The sequence below is a fragment of the Mesoplodon densirostris genome, chromosome 10 (genome assembly GCF_025265405.1).
Source record: "Mesoplodon densirostris isolate mMesDen1 chromosome 10, mMesDen1 primary haplotype, whole genome shotgun sequence".
NCBI classification, from domain to species: domain Eukaryota; kingdom Metazoa; phylum Chordata; class Mammalia; order Artiodactyla; family Ziphiidae; genus Mesoplodon; species Mesoplodon densirostris.
The window spans coordinates 105,489,373-105,508,451 of NC_082670.1; the positions used below are offsets into that span (position 1 = coordinate 105,489,373).

Below are 19,079 nucleotides of genomic sequence, written 5' to 3' on the forward strand. Positions count from 1 at the left end.
CCTTGCCCCATTTAAGGGACCTGCTCACCCCCCTCCACCCAAGAAGCAAGCAAGGGAACTTGTTATTTGTTTTCACTCCGTCCTGCCGCAGCACTAGTCCCAATAAAGCCTTGCCTGAGTTTCTCATCTGGCCTCTTATCAATTTCTGTTGATTAAAGAGTCTAAGAACCTGGGTCGGTAATACTGCAATACGTACGGACCTTCAAAATATGCTGAGTGAAAGAAGCCAGACACAAAAGGCCACAGATTATATGATTCCATTTGTAAGAAATGCCCAGAACTGGCAAATCTATAGACACAGAAAGCAGACGAGTGGTTGCCAGAGGCTGGGGGAGGGAGGGATCGTCGGGTTTGACTGCTAACAGGTAAGGGGTTTCTTTTTGGGGTGATGGAAATAACCTGGAGTTAGTGATGATGGTTGCACAACACTGTGAATGTGCTAAAAACCATTGTACACTTTAAAAAATGGTTAAATCAATTTTATGCTATGTGGATTTTGTCTCAAATAAAGAAGTTAGAAAAGACCCAAACACTTGACTGCTTACTCTGCATAAGGTACCAACATTACTGAAATGCGTTATTTTTGTGACCCTCTCAACAACTGAGGTCGTCACTCAGACCATCCCTATGGGCCTCATTAATGTAGCATTTTTGTAAGCCAGGCTCCATTTAAGCAATTTCATACATTAACTTAATAATCATAATTGTGTGAGGTAGGTACCACTGATCCGTTCTCAACAGATGAGGAAACAGATACAGAGGCCAGGCAACCTCACCTGCAGGAAAGGGGAAAAGCCCTGCCTGGCTGCTGCACAGCTCCCCTGCTGCACCCGCAGGCCCACAGTCTTGACGGAGATGCTGGGCCGGGACTGGACAGCAGGTCCCACCGCCACGCCACACCTGATGCCCTGAGCTTGCTGCCTGCCCTACCCTCTGACCCCAGGTATGGCCAGGGCTGCAAGGGCCCCTCTGGACTCTTCGCTGCAGTGTTGGGCACCCTGTCCCCACACCTTACCCCTTTTGTTACCTGTCATTATTGCTTGTCCCTTTCTCTCTCCCATGAGGGTCTCTACAGAGCCTTTTCATCTTTGTGCCCCTCCCTGGCACAGAGCTTTGCACTTAGTGAATGCTACTCTGATATCTGTTAAATAAAAACGTGATGGGAGGTTATGAAGTGGATGTCTGCCTTGGAAGTGTGCATGTGTGTGGTCAGTTTTCCTGTTCCTGGATTTTGAAGGATGGTCAAAATCCATCCTTCTCTAAAAAATGAATCTCACTCACTATAGTGGAAACCACCAACTAGCTCTGCAGCACACTGTATCCTGGTTCTGTTCACACTCTACCCTACATCAAAGGTAGTTTCCCTAACAATTTGTTTTTCATTTATTCAATCAACTTAATTTCCAAATTATGCCTTAAAATGACAATGGATAATCGAGATTTAATAACTTAGATTTTTGTTTGTTTTGTGACTTCCTTCTAAAGTAAATCTTTCAGTATTTGAGCTATACCATTATAATACCTGTTTTAAAAATGGCATAACACTTAAAAGGCCCTGTCCTCCAGCTGGAAGATGGGAGATGGGTAAATGCTCAGGTTTTCACATAGGGATCAAGGTAAATGCGTTGAGTCAGAAGCCAACACTCTGCAACAGAACTACAGGCAGATATGCACATTAGGTTATCAAATGGTCAAATCTCCAATTCCTAAAAGCCAGCAGACAGTCATCAAGGTCACATCATGACAAAATAATCTTATTTTTCTTTGGAGATTAGTGTTTTTTAATATACTTTATTAATTAACTGCCTAATTTACCCTATCATATCTTTTCTGACATGTGTGGCTGAAAACTCTTTGCTTCTTCATATAACAATTGTGTGATATTTTCTACAGAAGGACAACGGGAGGTCTAATCTTCCCTCAGGCAAGGTTGATAGAAATTTGCTTCATATTATTAATAACTGAGGAAAGTTTTTTTAAACTTCAAATCACATTTCATTATTGGAAAAGTCATATACATTTTTAGGATTGCTGTCAAATAACAATTTATTTTTTTTTTAAATCTCAGAACATGTCATTGCACATTCAGAAGCGAAGATCTTCTGGTGGTACACACATTAAGAAGACATACATTAGGGCTTCCCTGGTGGCGCAGTGGTTGGGAGTCCGCCTGCCGATGCAGGGGACATGGGCTCGTGCCCCGGTCTGGGAGGATCCCACATACCGCGGAGCGGCTGGGCCCGTGAGCCATGGCCGCTGGGCCTGCACGTCCGGAGCCTGTGCTCTGCAGCGGGAGAGGCCACAGCAGTAAGGGGCCCACGTACCGCAAAAAAAAAAAAAAAAAAAAAAAAAAAAGAACACACACATTAGGTTTCTAGTTGGGCTGATTAGAATCTATACACCTGGAAAGGCGGTTGTGCTTAGTGGAGCTTTTAGGTATTGAAGTGCAAAGCAATGCATAAAAACAAGCTTGAAAACGTCAAAGAGTTTTAAGATAGACTTAATTTTTTGTGATTTTCCCAAAGCCAGTCATGATATTTATTTAACTTGTGGTCTTCAGGGTGTACCTGGAAGAAATACAACACATTAGGAGACAGAGGCCTTACGTAAGTTAGTCAGAAATACATTTTTAAAATTGGCTTTTTAAAGATATGGTGGGGGAACAGTACCTTATGACAATATACCTGAAAATGATAACCTTTACCCTAATGAGATTCATGAATAGTTAAAATTATACCTTACATCAAAGCAATCCTTTACAGTTTACAAAGTACTTTCCAATTTGGTACTGATCTTCAATGGGACTCAGTGTGGAGGGTGGTGATAACATGAGTCAAGTATTAATATGCCATTTTCCAGGAGGTTATAGACCCTGACAGTTAAATGGACTGCTCAGGTCACAGTAAATGGTGAAGCAGGAATGGACTTGGCCAGACCTCCCAGCTAAATGCTTTAGGGCAAGTCACAGACTAAAAGGGCAGTGTACAGGCTATGTGGCAGTGCCTATCAGCTGCCAGGATGCCACCCAGATGCCCATGGGCTGGGCATACTCAATAGAATGGGCAGCCGAAGTAGGACCCACCTCCCACAAAAATAGTCTGAGACCACGAGAAGAAACCCCACAAGCATGCACTCCAATCCTGCACCTGCCCGCTTCCCTTCAGTGGTGTGCTTTTGAAGGCGAGTATGACTGTGACAGGAGGAAAACCACATTAGGCCTAGAGACAGTACGTGAATGGAAATGACAGGAAGAGGGCTAGAAGTGGCAAACCAGTGGAGGTCAGTCAGAGACCAGGGAGTCTTTGTGGACTTGGGGAAATCTATGGACCCTCTCCTGCTGTCAATAACCCCAAGCCACCAGTGCCCCTCAAGCCTGGAACAAAGCTGGTTGTGACTGTGTGTCCAAGAAATCGTTTTAACCATAGTGGTGGACTTACTTTGCCTCAGAGACAAAATGTGCCGGAGACGGGCCTTACCTGCTTCCACTCATTGACACAAAAAATTCGGTAAGAGTCGTTGCCATATTTGCCAATCCCGTGAAGCTCAATTGGATACCTCCACTGCTTTGTCAGATATTCATCTGAGAATACAACACCCCACATATCAGGTCAGCCTCTAGGAAAATACTTTCCCTGAAAAGGAGGAACAAGAGAAAAGGACGGGGAAGAATCTCTCCTAACAGCCTGACTTGTGGCTGCTTTCTTCTGAATTCCTGCAGCCACCACCCCCGTCTGACCTGCTTGTCTGCCACTGACTAACCGTTATTGTTTTGTGCTGAGCTAACGAGGCAGGGGTAATGTCCCTGAGGTCAACTGGACTTTCTGCTTCACTGACTTCTTCCTCTAATCCTGCCCACACGGCCTGACCTGGTGCTGGGCAAGGATTTATCACCTGGGTCAGCGGGAGACTGCACTTTGGGGCAAGCGAACTATCTTCAAATGCCTTCAGTGCTTGAGCTGAATGACCTCTATTAATGTCGCAACTGAGGACATTAAACTGTCAGGTGTGGCTCTCTTAAATAGGCACAATTTATGTTTTTCCCTTTGGGTATATGGGAAAGTACCTGAGAACTTGATAATGGTTTTTGCTCGAAGATCGTAGAGACCAAGAGGTTTAAGAAGTTCTGAAACATCTCTCCAGTCTGCAGTTCTCGCTACCTCAGCTGAAGGATACTTCTCCAGAAACTGCCAAAGCACAGGGATTGCCATTTTGCCTAGGAAATAAAAGTAACTACATGACTACAAGCCTCCAGATGGGCTGATTTTAGGCTCATGTACTTCTTTAACTAGAAATCTCATATAGAGAGTTTTTTTCTTTCTTCTTAAACCACTGATGAGAAGACATTACCTAAATCAGCAACCACTCTCAGAGTCAAAGCCCAACACCATCAACCAATTTGGTTAACAGTCCAAATTATGCCAAAACCTGGCCCTGTATGATATTGGTTTTTAAATCATCAGATCTTCATATAACTAGTGTAAAAGCATACAGAACATAAGGTGCCAGTGACATGAAAGAAAGCATCCAATGAAAAAGAAATGCTTTTATACATGACACAGAGAGGAGGAAGGTTAAGTAACGGATTTTCATTGATGACTAAAAGCAATTTGGAAGTAGAACATAAATGAAAATCTGCTCTTTAATGCTAAAAAGGCTGCTGGATGTCATCTAGTCTATAGGTGAAGAGTTTGAGGACTGACTGAAAGAAGAAGGCCTTACCTGAGGTCAAAATCACACTTGAGACCAGGTTTCCTGATCAGTTCTCCTCATCACACTGTCTCTACTAAGACAAAGATGAAAAGAATCCACAAACCTGAGGTCCGGTTGAGGAATATAGTCGCGATGAGGAGCTTCCACGGATCATGGAAAAGTGTTTCTTGGACAAGATTAAAAGGTGACCGAGGAGGTGTCCATTTCTTAAAGGCCTTGCGTCGTGGGGGACTAAGAACTAAACAAACACACTGTATTAGAGGGGAACCCTTGAAATAGGTTTAAAGTCTGCTTTTCTGATTGGAAAAGGGATACCTTCTTTGTTATATTTGCTGGAAAAATACAGGCTTGTTTTCCTTTTTTCTATTTGTGTCTGTGGGATGGCGTCTTCTGAAAAGGAAAGAGTGAACATTGTTTACAGGATCTATGGTTTAGCCTAAAGAGATATTCAGGGCTGCAAACAACAACAACACACTACTACTACAAAACGTTCAGTTTAGCACTATTCTAAGCACTTCACAAAAATTCACCAGTTTAATCCTACTAATGACCTATGAGCAAGGTAGGTACTATTTTGCCTCCACTTTACAAATAAGGAAATTGAGGTACAGAGATGCTAGGTAACTTGCCCAAGGTCCCACAGCTAGTAAGTGTCAAGAGCTGAAATTCTAATCCAGGCAGTCTGGTTCCTGAGTCCATGCCTTTAACCACTATTATACTAGTTCTCTATGATTTTTGTACAGAGTTCACTACATTGAAAAATTGGAAATAATATAGAATATTTTAAAGTATGACATTTGTACAATGTGGTTATTAAAATATTTTGAGACTACCTCATGAATTTTTCCCATGTCATTAATTTTTAAGTGAAAAAAGCAATATTCAACATATGATCCCAATTTAATAAAGAAAAAAATGTGATAGATATTAGAATAAACCAAAATGGCATAATGGTATAATGGTTGTTGCTAATTTTTCTTTTCTTTTAATTTTCCATATTTTCCAAATATTCTGCAGTGAATACTTTTACTAAAAAAAAACAAAAAACAAACAAACAAAAAGGATACAGATAAAACAGAACCTGCAGGAAAGCCTAAGATTTGGACCTTAGAACACCTAAGGCCACTATCTGCTGGGAAGTTTAGTTTAACAGACTCTTTGACCAACACTATTAGGCTTTCAAGTTTCTAAAATCATCACATTTAATACTCCCTATAGCCATACCCTCTAAATTTGAATGTCAGTTAATAATACCTTGTATTTGTCTAGCGTGAAGCCATCTTTTTCACTTCTCATTTTACGTTACAATATTCATGATGTGAAAAACAGGACTGGTGAGGGTTATTACCCGTGTTTTACAGATGAAGACTCTAAGGCTTAGAAATTAAGCAACTATCTGAAAACAATAGTGGGATTGACTATAGATTGGGACAAGTATCCACATCTCCAGATAATCAGTCTAGTGTTTTTTGCTATTCTAGTTTGAATAGGCAAAGCCCAGTGGAAACTAAAAAAGAATCAGAACAAAGGAAACTGCTCTTACTACCTACTTGATAACTTCTTCTGTGGGTTCCTATAGATAATTACCGACTAGCCTCTTTTATTACTAGGAGACTAAGCTCAATTTACGTGGCAATTTCTAACTAAGGCACTGGGAAAGTCTTTACTACTCCACTGGATACCTATCACCTACAGTAAACGTACTTATGTTTGAGAACTAGACTTCTTTATGCACAGGATGACTAGCATACTTCCATTTTAGTCACAAAAGGGTGTTTTTGATATTTTATTTGCCCATTTTACTAGCAATAAATCTACATAAACCTCAAGGCTTTAGGAAGCTCAAGGTCTTTAAAGGACACATTGGAGAATTTTTACGTAGTTCCTAGGTGTATGTGGTCATCTTCTGTTCAAGGTAGAGAAATTCCAGGCACAGCAAAGACATAATAAAATCATGAGTGGGACCAAGAGCAGGAACCAACTCTAACCACCTGCTCTACTAATTTGTCCACGCTGTCTCTCCATAGGACTTTAAGTAAAATTACTATTCTTCTTTAAAGGAGTTATTCATCATACCATAATGGCATAATGAATAACTAATATAGGGTTGCTGAAAGGTCTCCTTTCTTTCCTCTCTTATTCACTGAGGTATTATAAAGGCAAAACTGCTAAGCTCTAAACTCTGTATTAAGAGCATATTACAAAAAATAGATGAACTATGTGATTACAGTTTTGAATTATTTAGAGCTCTAAAGCATTTTAGAGAAGCATTACAATCAAAGATAAAAATGACTATGATATATACAAAATTAAATTGGAAGTCACACATCAGTAATAAGTAACAGGAGGGGTGCAAAGAGAAGATACTGACTATTCTCAACCAGTTTATGTATAAGAGGAGTCTTCCCCAAATCTTTTCACAAGTGAAACCTTTTTATTTCCCCTAAAGTTGTAAGATTATTGGCTGGAAAAAAGGGAAGAAGGGAGAGCACTGCTGAAGAGAGTCCCAGGTGTTGTACCAGGATGGTAGCAACAGTTAATGGCACAGTTGTCCTCTGTTGGGGGCAGTAGCCAGCTGATTGTTTCTTTGCCATACAAAGGGGCTTAAATATCGGTTACACAAGGCACTAGGACCAACTGGTAGAATGTATCTGACATTTGGCCCTACTTCTCCATTCTATTCCCACATGCTAACTGGGTACAGGCATGAAGTGCAAAATCCTCATCACATGTTTAACAGCACTTTAGTGCACTGAATACCTTGAAGTATTTTCGCAGAAGTAGAGTCTTTCTCCGTTTGTGAGCTGTTGTCCATTTCAGAGCCACCTTTTGAAATGTCAATATGCAAATGCTCCTTCCTCTCCCCAACTTCTACTTTGGTTCTTATTTTCTCAGATTCTAAAAAGGTACCCTCACACTTCTTGTTGTGTCCTGCTTCTTCGGTTGAATGTAATTTGTTTATGATGCCAGAAGTGGTCTGTTCAAAATCTGATCCTGAACACAATGATTTTTCTTTACCAAGCCTCTCCTCTTCGCTGGTAACAGTGAGGGTCTTGTCGCTTGCTCTGGCATCAGAGACGCAGCAAGTTCTCTCAAGCTGACTTTCTTGTGCAAGAGGCTCGCTTTCAGCATCTGCTGCCTTATTATACACAGATGCTCTTTTTCCATTACTTTGAACAGGATCTGGAAGATTCCTCCGGCACCCTGTTTTAGATTTCTTAATTTGAATCCCTTTCAGAACAGTCACCTTTCTTTTGGACTTTCTAACCTTTCTGGAGTCAGCATCATTAACACCATCATCTTCTTTCAAAAGCCAATGAATGGAAGTAAGGTTAGAGAGTTCTCTGCTATCTTGCAATTCCAAACTAGCACTTGGCAAAGAAACCACATCTTTTTTCCACCTGCTTCGTGTCCTGAGGCTCCGGTTTGAATTGCTACTTTCGTTTTGCAGTTGGGATGGCAGAGCTACCATGCTTTGGTCTTTACATCCTGACTTGATGCTCCTTTTATGAGGTACAGTAAAATCAAAATCTTCTGGCTTAAGAGAAGTCTCTCCACTTTTGTGAAGATAATTAGCAAGTGAACTTTTGGATCGGAACTTCAGTCCCTGTGGGCTAGAAAATGATATTAAAGAAAACTTATTGCTAGTTAGTAAAAGTGACTTAAAAAAAAACTGGACCACATTTCGGATTTTTTATTAATCATTTCCAAACTTTGCTGTGGGCATTTGTCATTTAAAATTTAAAAAGTGATACTTTAAAATAGTTTCCTCTGTGACAACAGAACATAATTTTACAAATATAGCTTAAGTGCAACCTTACCAGTAGCCATTCACAGAAGAAGAAAATGTAAGTATTTGTCCCCAAATCACCTGATGTAAGTAACCAGTGACAGTGAAGGAACAGAATCTGTAATGGTTTTATGGTAAAAACAGAAAAAAGCCAAAACTCCTGCTATGCTTTCCTACCACCTGTCTAGACAAAATTATTTGGCTGTACTACCTTTACCATCTTGCATGCTCACCTGATGAAATATACGTCGTATCTTCCTGCTGTTTTCCCAGATAACCTTTGCTTCACAACTCTTTCCCATCCACATGGTACAGGCTTATGGCACTCTGTCATTGTGCTACAACCAAATTGAGCAGAAGCAATGGGTTCTTGTAGCGGGGGATTACACTCACTGCTGCTTTTTATCACCATTTGTTTCTCATCTTCTCCCACTCTTTCTGATCCCAGAGCAACGTCTTCCTCCCTGAAAAAAAACAAACTCCAAGTGATTAGCTCATTTAAAATTAATTTCACTCTGCTTATTCAATTTCAGTCCATAACTAACAGAGAAGGAACCACATGGACTATTTGGACTATGGGAGAGATTAAAATCAGTATGGCTCAGTCATTCTATGAGAGTATCTTCCTCCTCTCCAATATCTTCCTGTCCTCCAACATGGTTAAAAAGGGTTGGAAATCTCTGCACAATGAAAAGCTCAAGCTACTTGCTAGAAAAAAAAATTTTTTTTTGTTAATCATTGAATAGCTCTGTTATAGAAATTTCTGGTGACACTTGGCATAAGTTTAAAAACATGAACCAATAGCTGAGCTCTTAACCTGGGGATCAACAGAACAGCTTAAATGAGTCAGTGAGACACCCTCCTCCCCCCGAAATAAGTGAGGTAAAATTTTTATATATATGTGCATTTTGGGGGCGGTGGGGGGACAGTGTCTATTACTTTCATCAGAGGTTGTAACCCTCTAAAAGGTAAAGAACATTTGATAAAGAATTTTCAAACTCTCTTTCATTCTTGATCCGATAACCTTTGAGGTAGGTAGGATAAGGATTACTCTCATTTTATTGATAAAATTGAGTGACAGGAAGATTAAGTTATTTGCAGAACTGATTCCAGGACCTAGGTCTAATAAATCTTGCTCTAATACTTCTCCCCCTCTACTATTGTTGAAAAACTTCAGTAGAGTGTATCCTAATCACTAAATCATATTTACATTTTCAAAATTGGATGAGACATCTCTAGACATGTCTAACAACTTCTTTTCTACAAATAGGGAAAGCATGAGCCAGTGACTGACTAGAATTAGAATCAAAGTCTTCTGATGCAATACGGGGTTAAATAATTTGGGGGATCTGGGTGGATCTTAAGAAATTATACTGTTCACAATTTTGGCGATAAGGAAACTGAATCCTGGTGAAAACAGCACGAACTTTAAAATCAACAGACTGGGTTCAAATCCTAGCTCTGCCATTTACTACCTATGAGGTCCAAGGGCAAGTTACTTAACCTGTCAGTCTCTTTCTCCATCTGTAAAAAGGAGGTAATACCTCTTTCAAGGTAGTTCCGAGAATCACATTTTTTTGGGGGAAAAAAAAGTAGGTAAATCATCTTAGCCCCACACCGCACATACACAAGTACTCAGTACTCCAGCCCCTGTTTTCTTAGGAACTAACCCTGCCGGCCTCCAAGTGTCCATCCACCCTAGGTAAGAAAGGCCCACCCACCTTCTACTCTCCCGCTCCCATTTTACAGGTGGTGAACTGAGGCCCGAAAGGGGACAATAACTTGCCGGAGGTCACACGGCCGGTCGGGGACTAGGCGCTGGTTGGCGATGACAGAGGGGGCAGCTCCGCAGTCCCCCAGGCTCGGACTCTCCATCCCAGACGTGTCCCTCAAGCAGGCTCCGGCTGCAGTAATAAGCCGAGAGGGTGCGTCGCTCTGGGTCTGGAGCGGAGTAAGAGGCGAAAAAGAAGCTTTTTCAGCTCGGAACTCTAGGATGGAACGAAAAGATGGAAGCAGTGAGTCTGTCCGACTGCTCAGCAGCCTTCCAGCCTCCCCCCTTGACCACAGCCGCCATTTCCGCGGCTCAGCCAATCAAGTCCTTTGTCGAGGAAGACGCACCGCCCCCTTCCCGTTCCGACCAATCGCGAGCGTCCTAGATATGAGGACGCCTTCTAGCCTCCCGTTCCTTCTTTCTAGCCCTCCCTTGTAGACATGCGCACTCGGAACGCTCTGCCTCGCGCGTAGCTCACTGCGCATGTGCGTTGCCGGGGTAGCGCGGGGAGACAAAGTGGCTCGCGGAGTTAGGCCTGTTGCTGAGGCGGGGAGGAGGGGCCCGAGGCGTGAGGGAAACCGCTATGAGGGCCGTGTTGACGTGGAGAGATAAAGCCGAGCAGTGGTGAGGAGCGGGGCAGCCCGGGAGGAGCGGGAGGCTGAGCCCCAGCGGGGATGGCGGGCGCTATGGCGTGAACCCTGGTGGTTGCCAAGGGTAACGGGCCTGCGGGCTGGGCTGAGGGCCCTGAGTCCCGTCTCTGGGCGACTGCAGGGTCGCCTTCCCACCACTTTGCGGATGGAGAAACTGAGGCCTGGAGAGGGAGCAAGGGGATGTACCACGCGTGAGGTAGTGGCCTGAGGAGGCAGCTTTACACATAATCACAGTCTGACCTTGTCGTTCCTTTACTCAGAATCCATCCTGGGCTCATCAGTGTTTTCCAGCTTCACAACTTAGGCCGCATCCGCGTGTTACCTAATACTCTTGTTTACTTGACCTTTTCTCTAAATTGTCTCACTTATTTTCCTTTAAACATGCTTTTACATTCTACAGGGAAACTTTATTACACCGTATATGAAAACCAGTAGCAATTGCTGTAAATGTAAGATAACTGTAGAACTTAAAGCAGGGAGAAACAAAACGGCGTTAACAAGTTGTAGCTAGATACTGTTGCTAGGGAACCTCTGAGCCTCAGGTGTAGTGTCTCTAGAGCTAGAGATTTAGCAAGTGTGGTTGGAGAGGTGCTTGAGTTGAATAGCATCAGAGCAAGAATTTCTCCTGTGTTTTGTTAGAAGGTTTGAAAGAGGATCGAAAGAGAATGACTTTCTCACTTTATGATTCAACGTTGTTTAATGTCCTATTCCATTTTTGTCCCCCAGATCCATCATATAACAACACATTTGGGGGCATACTGACTTATTGGGCAGTTCTCCTCAGCCTGACTTTCAAAACTTCCTGCATGATCTTTTCAGCTTAATTGTGAAGCCTCTGCTTTGGCTACTGGAACAGAGCCATTCCCTCTCTGTCTTTTCTTCGGCCTCTCTGTGTGAGGCCTTCATCTCCTCACGGTGAAATCCTAAACATCCTTAAGCCTCCGTTTGGAGATGGTCGCTCTCTTTGTACTTTGCACCAGTAATAGCTAATGCTTACTTTGTGCCAGGCACTGGCTAAGAACTTCATATCTTTTATCTCATTGTCACCTCACAACAGTACCTGACGTAGGTACTACACTTATTTCTGTTTTACATATGAGGCGACTGAAGCACAGAGTGGGTAAATAATTTGCCAGGGTCACACGGTGAGTAAGTGGTGGAGCCAGCTTTCTTCCTCACTCCAGAGCCAATGCTCTTAGCCACTGCATTAATTATTCCTGGTGTTATAGAGGCTGCAAACTCAAATGCCTGCAGGAATCAGGCAGGCAACGTAAATGGGAGATGCTTATTTGCACCTTGAACACAAGGAATTGTTTGTTTTCCCTAGGAGTATTCTTCTTTTCTATATTGCACTCTTCTTGAAACGTATAGCCCTACAGCTGTATCTTTCACTTCTACTTTTTTTTAAAAAAATAAATTTATTTATTTATTTTTGGCTGAGTTGGGTGTTTGTTGCTGCGCGTGGGCTTTCTCTAGTTGCAGCGAGCAGGGGCTACTCTTCCTTGCGGTGCGAGGGCTTCTCATTGCTGTGGCTTTGTTGTGGAGCACGGGCTCCAGGTGTGCGGCCTTCAGTAGCTGTGGCTTGCAGGCTCTAGAGCACAGGCTCAGTAGTTGTGGCACACGGGTTTAGTTACTCCGTGGCATGTGGGACCTTCCCAGACCAGGTCTCAAACCCGTGTCCCCGGCCTTGGCAGGCAGATTCGTAACCACTGCGCCATCAGGGAAGCCCTCACTTCTACTTTTAATAGAGATTTGAGTAAAAAAAAAAAATTTTTTTTTTAACTTTTCTCTTAACTGTTACAAAAGTATTCATAGCACAAGCTGCTGATAGCTAGCAGCTGAGCATTTGATTTTGCTGTCAGATACTAAGAAGTGGCAAGGACTGTGGCAGACTGGAGAGCGCCTGCTCCGACTGAAAGGGACAGCAGCTGCTCTGCTTCTGCCAATTACCAGCCTGCAGGAATTTGGCCCAGCGTGGCTCAGAGCTTCCTGTTTACACCAGAAGCCAGGGAGCTGGGTTTTTATGTGAAATGTCCTAATTTTTAAATGTTGGCACCTAATCTGTAAAAAAACAAACAAACAAACAAAAAAACAAACAAAAAAAAACAAAACCAAAATAAAATACCATATGGGCCAAACAAAACATTTGCTGGCCAAATATAGCCTGATTGGCTCCCAGTTTTCAACCCCTGGCATAGGATTTTGTTCATTCCTCTCTTGTGGTACTTAGAGTCTGTCTAGTGCAAGAGTTTATGGGAAACTGTTGATCCCAGAAGTCTATAAACCCCTTAAAAGCAATGGCTATGTCTTACTCATTTCCAAGCCTTATTCTAGAGGCTAGACAGTGGTTGTTATGATTATTTCACGGATAGAGGTATTCATGAATGAATGAAGAGGTGAGTGAATGAATGATGAATGAAGACTGGTCATTTGGTTTTTGGCCCATTACAGCTATTCTAGTGTAGGGGCTTTAGGGGTTCTAGAGACCAGCAATACTGATGGCAGCTACATATGCAAGCGGATAGCCCAGAATGAGACAAAACAAAAAACTCTAAAAATAAATAGTAGACCTCCAAAACCCCAGATGTCAAAGATTCTTCCTCCACACTGAACCAGCTCCGCCTGCTGGTCTGCTCTTTTGCTTCCGTCTAACCTTTGTGTAGCAGCAGGAATTCTCTTTTTTGAGTCCTGTTGCTGTGATCCGTTACCACGCCTCTCATCAACCCAGAGTGACTCCCCATTACCTTCCATGTCAAATTGTGCACTTAATTAGGTGGTCCTTCCCCTGCCCCACCCTGCCCCCTTTTGCTAAGATTTAAATGTATGCTTTTCAGTTCAGCTGAAAACGCCATTTTCCTGTCCAGAGGCCCTTCCCAAATGTTCTCTTATTCTTCTCTGAGCTCCTTCTTGTCTCCCTTCAAAGCAGTGCTCTAGGTTCTCCTCAACCATGATGCCTTATTCCAGGCAGGCTGCCATCTGCTCTGCCCGTCATCCACAGCAGCTGTGGGCCAGACAGTGTTTACATGCCTTATCTTGTTTAATCTCCACAGCAGCCTGTGAGGTTGGAATTGTTACCCCATTTACAGATGAAGAAACTGAGACTTGATGAGGTAACAATTTGCTTAAGATTCAAATCAAGTAAGTGGGGGCTGGATCAGGTTGTGCAGGATTTGGAGAGGCACCCTGAGACTTCAGTTTACAGTGGGGTGGGCACAGGGTTGGCAGAGGACAGTTTGCAGGACTCACCCTCTGTCTCTCTGCAATGGCATCTGACAATGTCCGTTTTTCATAAAAGGGGACAGGTGGGGAGAGAGAGCCATCCTACCGTACTGTCTGCAGATGGGTGAGCTCCCCAGCCCTGGAAGTGTTCAAGCAGAGGCTGGATCCATCAATAGGGAATTCCTGCCCTGGTAGGGGAGTTGGACTATATGACAGGGTCTAGGGTCTTTCCCAATAGTTTGGGAAAGTTTCTGTGATCTTATGATGTAAGTAAAGCCCAAGGGGTTCCAGATAAAAATCTTGTCAGTTTGTCAGTTATACTCATTTTGTGTCTAGGACAATGCCATGTACTATGGGTCCACAAATGTCTAAAATAGGGTCATTACCCTGAAATTGCATATGACTGTAATTAAGGGGATAAGATAGTATCTGAAACAGTGTAAATACAGAAGGTTATATAATTCTTAAATTGAATTGTACAGATTCTAAGTACAATAAGAATTTTGATTGGGGTAAATCAGACATGTATGTTATACTTTAGAAAAGCAAACTTCAAGAAATGCGGAGAAAATGAATTTTCACATCTGAAAGGAAGGTAGCTAAAGACTTGGCTCAAGTGAGATGCTCAGAAATGATTTGCTAATAATTCAGCCCAAAATGATCCTAGTGAAGAAGAAGCCACACGGGAACCACTTTGATGGGCTCAGATATGTACAAGGCAGGAAGGGAGCCACACGACCAGGATGACTGTGGAAGAGAGGTGCAGACCCCTCCCAAACCTCGTGCCTCACCAGCTCCCCACAGGAGGTGGTGCTTGTGCACCCTGCGAGGCGGGAGGGCAGCTCCCTAGCCTTGCTGAGTAGGTGAGGACCACAGCTCAGGCCGAAGGTCAGCCCTTCTGGCCCCAGCTCCCCCCGGCTTTTCCCTCTCACGCCCTGCTTCTCCGCAGTGTGAAATGCACCCAGTACGTTGTCCCCTAGGTTCTGAGAAAGAAAGCCCGAGAGACGGGAGGGCTCAGGTCTGTTACCATGTAACAGCGAGGAAGTTGAAGGACTCAGGGTTTGTGTTTGCTTCTATCACGAGGGATGCCCAACTGGAGAGGGGTAGCAATCGTCGTGTTCCAGCTTCTCCATCAGCCAGCTGTGTGACAGCAGACAGGTGACTCTCCTGTGTACTTCAGTTTCCTCATCAGTAAAAATGGACCAATAATGCCTGGCCTGTCTGAGGCATTATGTTAGCATAAGGTCAAATGAGATCATGTAAATTTACACTCTTCAACAACTCTTAACTCTTGAATATATGTGAAGAATTATTTTTATTAAAGGAAGCTTCTGAGGTCAATGGAGCCTATATAAGAACTCTGAATTCTATGTGTGATGCCTTGAGTAGATGAAAACACTTTTTTTTTTTTCCTGCTGATGAAACATGGAGACTCTTGCTAATTATTTGGTCAACTATGGCATATGCAAATAATAATTAGAATGGAGGCCACAAGCGTAGTGGTTAGAGCTTGGGCTGCAGAGTCAGACTGCCTGCGTTTGAATTCTGGCTCCACCTCTACTCAGTAGCAATTTATTTTCAGGCAAGTTAGTTAACTTCTCTGTGCCTTAGTTTTCTCATCTGCAAAACAGATATAAGCTTGTTGTGAAAATTAAGTGAGTTAACACATGTAAAGCATTTAAACTGTACTTTGCACACATGTAAATAAATGTGCTTAATAAATATTAGTCACTGTTGTTAAAGTATTGAGGGTGGCATAGATTTGTTATACTTGACAGTAATTCAGGAGAGTGGAAGGCCATATAGCACAGACTGTAAAGTCAGACCTGAGTTAAAATTCTGGCCCTTTCACTTGCTGTGTGATGTTGGGCAAGATACTTTACCTCTCTGAACCATGGTGTCCTCAACCACAAAATTGAGTAGTAATTCTTACCTCATAGAATGGTTGTGAGGACAGCATAAAATAATGCATTTGAAGAGCTCAGCATCGGGTGTCTGTGGTAAATGCTCCAAGTAGTTACCAGGGTGTGTTTTTTTTTTTTGGCCGCACCACGTGGCTTTCGGGATCTTATTTCCCTGACCTGGGATCAAGCCCGCGCCTTCGGCAATGAAATTGTGGAGTCTTAACCCCTGGATTGCCAGGGAATACTACAGGGTGTGTATTTTTCGATCACTCACAGGCGCCAGGTTAATTTATCCTGGGTTCAACTTTGACAATAGGCCATCTTGGCAGTGCTGTCCGACACATTCTTCCTAGGGTCACCTGAACTAATGAAATCCTCTGCCTGGGGGCCTTTGAGAATCTTTGTAATACGGCTCCAGCCTGTTTTTTCCAGCCTTATCGCTCCCTATTGCCTTGCACATAGCCAAATGTTTCAGTCAAATTAGGTTATTTAGGTATTTGCTATTCCCACTGTCTTGTCTTTGCTTGTTCTGTTTTCTGTGCCTGAAATGCTGCGCCTACCCAGTCTCCTCCTGCATGTCTCAGAATTCTTCATGAAGCTTTATCTGATCCTCTCCAAATCCGAACACTGTGTCCACTTCTGGGAATCCTACAGTATATGCTTTAATGTATCTCCTAAAGCCTCTATCACAGTATTGTTCTATATTTCATCCAGTCTAAGAGGTCACTGATTGTAAAATATCATTATTTTACATACGACTAAGAAAGCAAAAAATCCTGCCTGTTAAACTGACACATCATTAATTATAAGACACATCCCAACATCAGAAATGTTCAAATGTGAAAAAAAGGTGTGCTTTACAATTGATGACATGTGATTCTTTGTGGGTGTCTGAGCATCACCTTTCCTCAGGATGGTAATTTCCTTGAGGGCAGGGAGGGTCTGTGATTTACTCATCTTGTATCTGTTAGCTCCTAGCACCTCAGAGCCACTTGATCAGTATCTGATTAATTGGAAAGAGTAATGTGTTTTTTTTTTTTGGCCGTGCCTCGCAGCATGTGGAACTTCCCCACCCAGGGATCGAACCCGTGCCCCCTGCATTGGAAGCGTGGAGTCTTAACCACTGGACCACCAGGGAAGTCCAGTAATGATATTTTAATAAATGACCAACTTTTTCAGAGACCTGTGGATTTGCTAACCCTCACACGTTCTCTCAGTTCGTGTAGCCTTTATGGTATTATTAGATGAGGTAGTGCCCTCCACTGTTTACTCTTTGAATCATGTCTGGTGTCTGGCTTCTGGACAGGTGGAAATTGGGACACAACAGCTAACTGCCAAGTGAATTGTGATCGAAGGTGTGGTAGTTGAATGGAATTTGCAACCAAATGCACTTCTTAGCCATTATTTTTCTCCCTCATACACAATCAGTGCTTCGTAATGGAAATAAAGTTTGCTTTCCTGGCCATTAGCAGACCTCATCATTTTGGTTCCTAATTGTCCTTTTGTCTTGTCTTGTCTCCTGTTTAGTGTATATGACCTCGCATTTAAGCCCGACGGAACCCAACTGATTTTGGCTGCAGGAAACAGATTACTGGTAGGATTTTGTCTGAGTTTCCTTTTTAAGTGCTTTTTTTCCTCTGCCTCTTGTAAGTGCTCTGAAATTTGACCCTTTTTTTAAGATAAAAAAGGCAAGGTGGAAAAACCAGTCATTATTTTTTAATAGGAAAGGAAATGGGCTGTTTAAAACAGGTAGGTAAACTGTCTATCAGATAGGAACCTGTGAACTGTACCTCCTTTGGAGTCATTAATCTTTCCCTTTTTACTTTGAGACACCCACAAAAGAGTTCAAAATAATTAAAATGCCTTTGAAAGTGAGCTGTTGTCAGTTCACATTTTGTCCCCCTGAAAAATTCAAACAACAGGCCTGAAGGGGCTCCCTCCGTGAGAAGCCAGACAGCCTGACCCCAGCTTTTAGGCACTGGCCTTCCTAAACAATTCCATATGGATGCTGTCCTATTTTTCATATTTTCAAAGAACGTAAGCTGTCTCTGGAACCTGTCCCAGTGTATAAAAGTAACTTTCAGAGAACTCTTTATGTTTGACCTAAAACCCTTTGCATGATCTCCCCTTCCTCCTGCGTAAGTCCGCTTCCTCTTGCTCTGTTGTCTCGAGATATGCAGACGGCCTGATCTCCATTCTGTGCATGGTAACTACATAATCTGAAAGCCGTGGGTAAATTGTTCAGCAGACTTCTTCTGTCCAGGGTAAACAATCCAAATCCTTTTAGGTTTTTCCCATAGGTTATCTTTTCCAACACTGACCGTATCTGGAGGGTTTTGCTTTTATTTCTCAGATGGTGTGTTTTTTAAATCTCCCCATATTTATAGACGTTACACAGCTATAAAATCCTAAATGCACGTTACAGATGGGTTTTATAACACTCCCTACAATATGCAAACCCAGAGTTCAGGTCTGTGACTTCCAACTCTCGGTAGCAAGTATGAAACATGTCTCTGTGATGTTGGTAGTAGGGCAGGGCTAGCTCGTGCCGGCTCTATTCGGGAGGGCCTAGCTTGTTTGGTCCTATATCGAAATACATGCAAGGGGAGTGAACTGTGTAGAGAAGTTTCACGGAGTGAACTTTTGTTTCTCGAGCATTAATGGCACACTTCCGGCCATGTAATGGGCAGAATCAGAGCCTCTCCTTCTTGGGTTTCCCAACTTTAAGTCACATTCTTTCTGGTTTCTTGGTTCAGTTTTTACTCGGTGCAAATTTAGAATATTGACAAATGTGTTGTTTTGACAACAAAAATAGCATCAGCAACCTGCAGGGATTCTGACTAATGGATGCCACGCGGGTAATCTGTACTTTTGTCTCTTTTTTGCCAGGTTTACGACACGTCTGATGGCACGTTACTTCAGCCCCTAAAGGGACACAAAGATACTGTGTACTGTGTGGCATATGCGAAGGATGGTAAGAGGCTGCTTTGGATTTAGTGTCTGTAACGGCCTCACAGCCTCTCATTTCTCTCCTT

At 42.8% G+C, this 19,079-nt stretch overlaps 2 protein-coding genes across 6 annotated transcripts in view; one reads left to right on the forward strand and one right to left on the reverse strand.

Moving 5' to 3' along the window:
- Positions 1–1,977: 1,977 nt before the first annotated feature.
- Positions 1,978–10,574, reverse strand: MBD4 (methyl-CpG binding domain 4, DNA glycosylase). 2 transcript variants are annotated; one of them, XM_060109600.1, is made up of 8 exons: positions 10,287–10,574; positions 8,734–8,964; positions 7,471–8,324; positions 5,026–5,097; positions 4,814–4,948; positions 4,064–4,213; positions 3,477–3,580; positions 1,978–2,567 (listed from the first exon to the last, which is right to left on the reverse strand). In XM_060109600.1, exons 1-8 carry the CDS (start codon positions 10,373–10,375, stop codon positions 2,490–2,492), a joined length of 1,713 nt encoding a protein of 570 aa, XP_059965583.1. In that variant the 5' UTR covers positions 10,376–10,574; the 3' UTR covers positions 1,978–2,489. The 2 variants fall into 2 exon arrangements, with proteins under 2 accessions (XP_059965583.1, XP_059965582.1); XM_060109599.1 differs by having other exon boundaries at positions 1,979–2,567; positions 5,026–5,100.
- Positions 10,575–10,748: 174 nt separating this feature from the next.
- IFT122 (intraflagellar transport 122) overlaps positions 10,749–19,079 on the forward strand; it is a 70,330-nt gene continuing 61,999 nt past the window's right edge. For 3 of the 4 annotated variants that reach the window (XR_009533649.1, XM_060111597.1, XM_060111596.1), the window contains exons 1-3: positions 10,749–10,895; positions 17,572–17,638; positions 18,934–19,018. Coding sequence is in view for 3 of the 4 variants with exons in the window: in XM_060111597.1 (XP_059967580.1) it covers positions 10,855–10,895; positions 17,572–17,638; positions 18,934–19,018 (193 nt within the window). In the remaining variant the exon portion in view is untranslated. Of the gene's footprint in view, positions 10,896–13,971; positions 14,032–17,571; positions 17,639–18,933; positions 19,019–19,079 lie in introns of all 4 variants that reach the window. The other variant, XM_060111598.1, reaches the window with a different exon arrangement.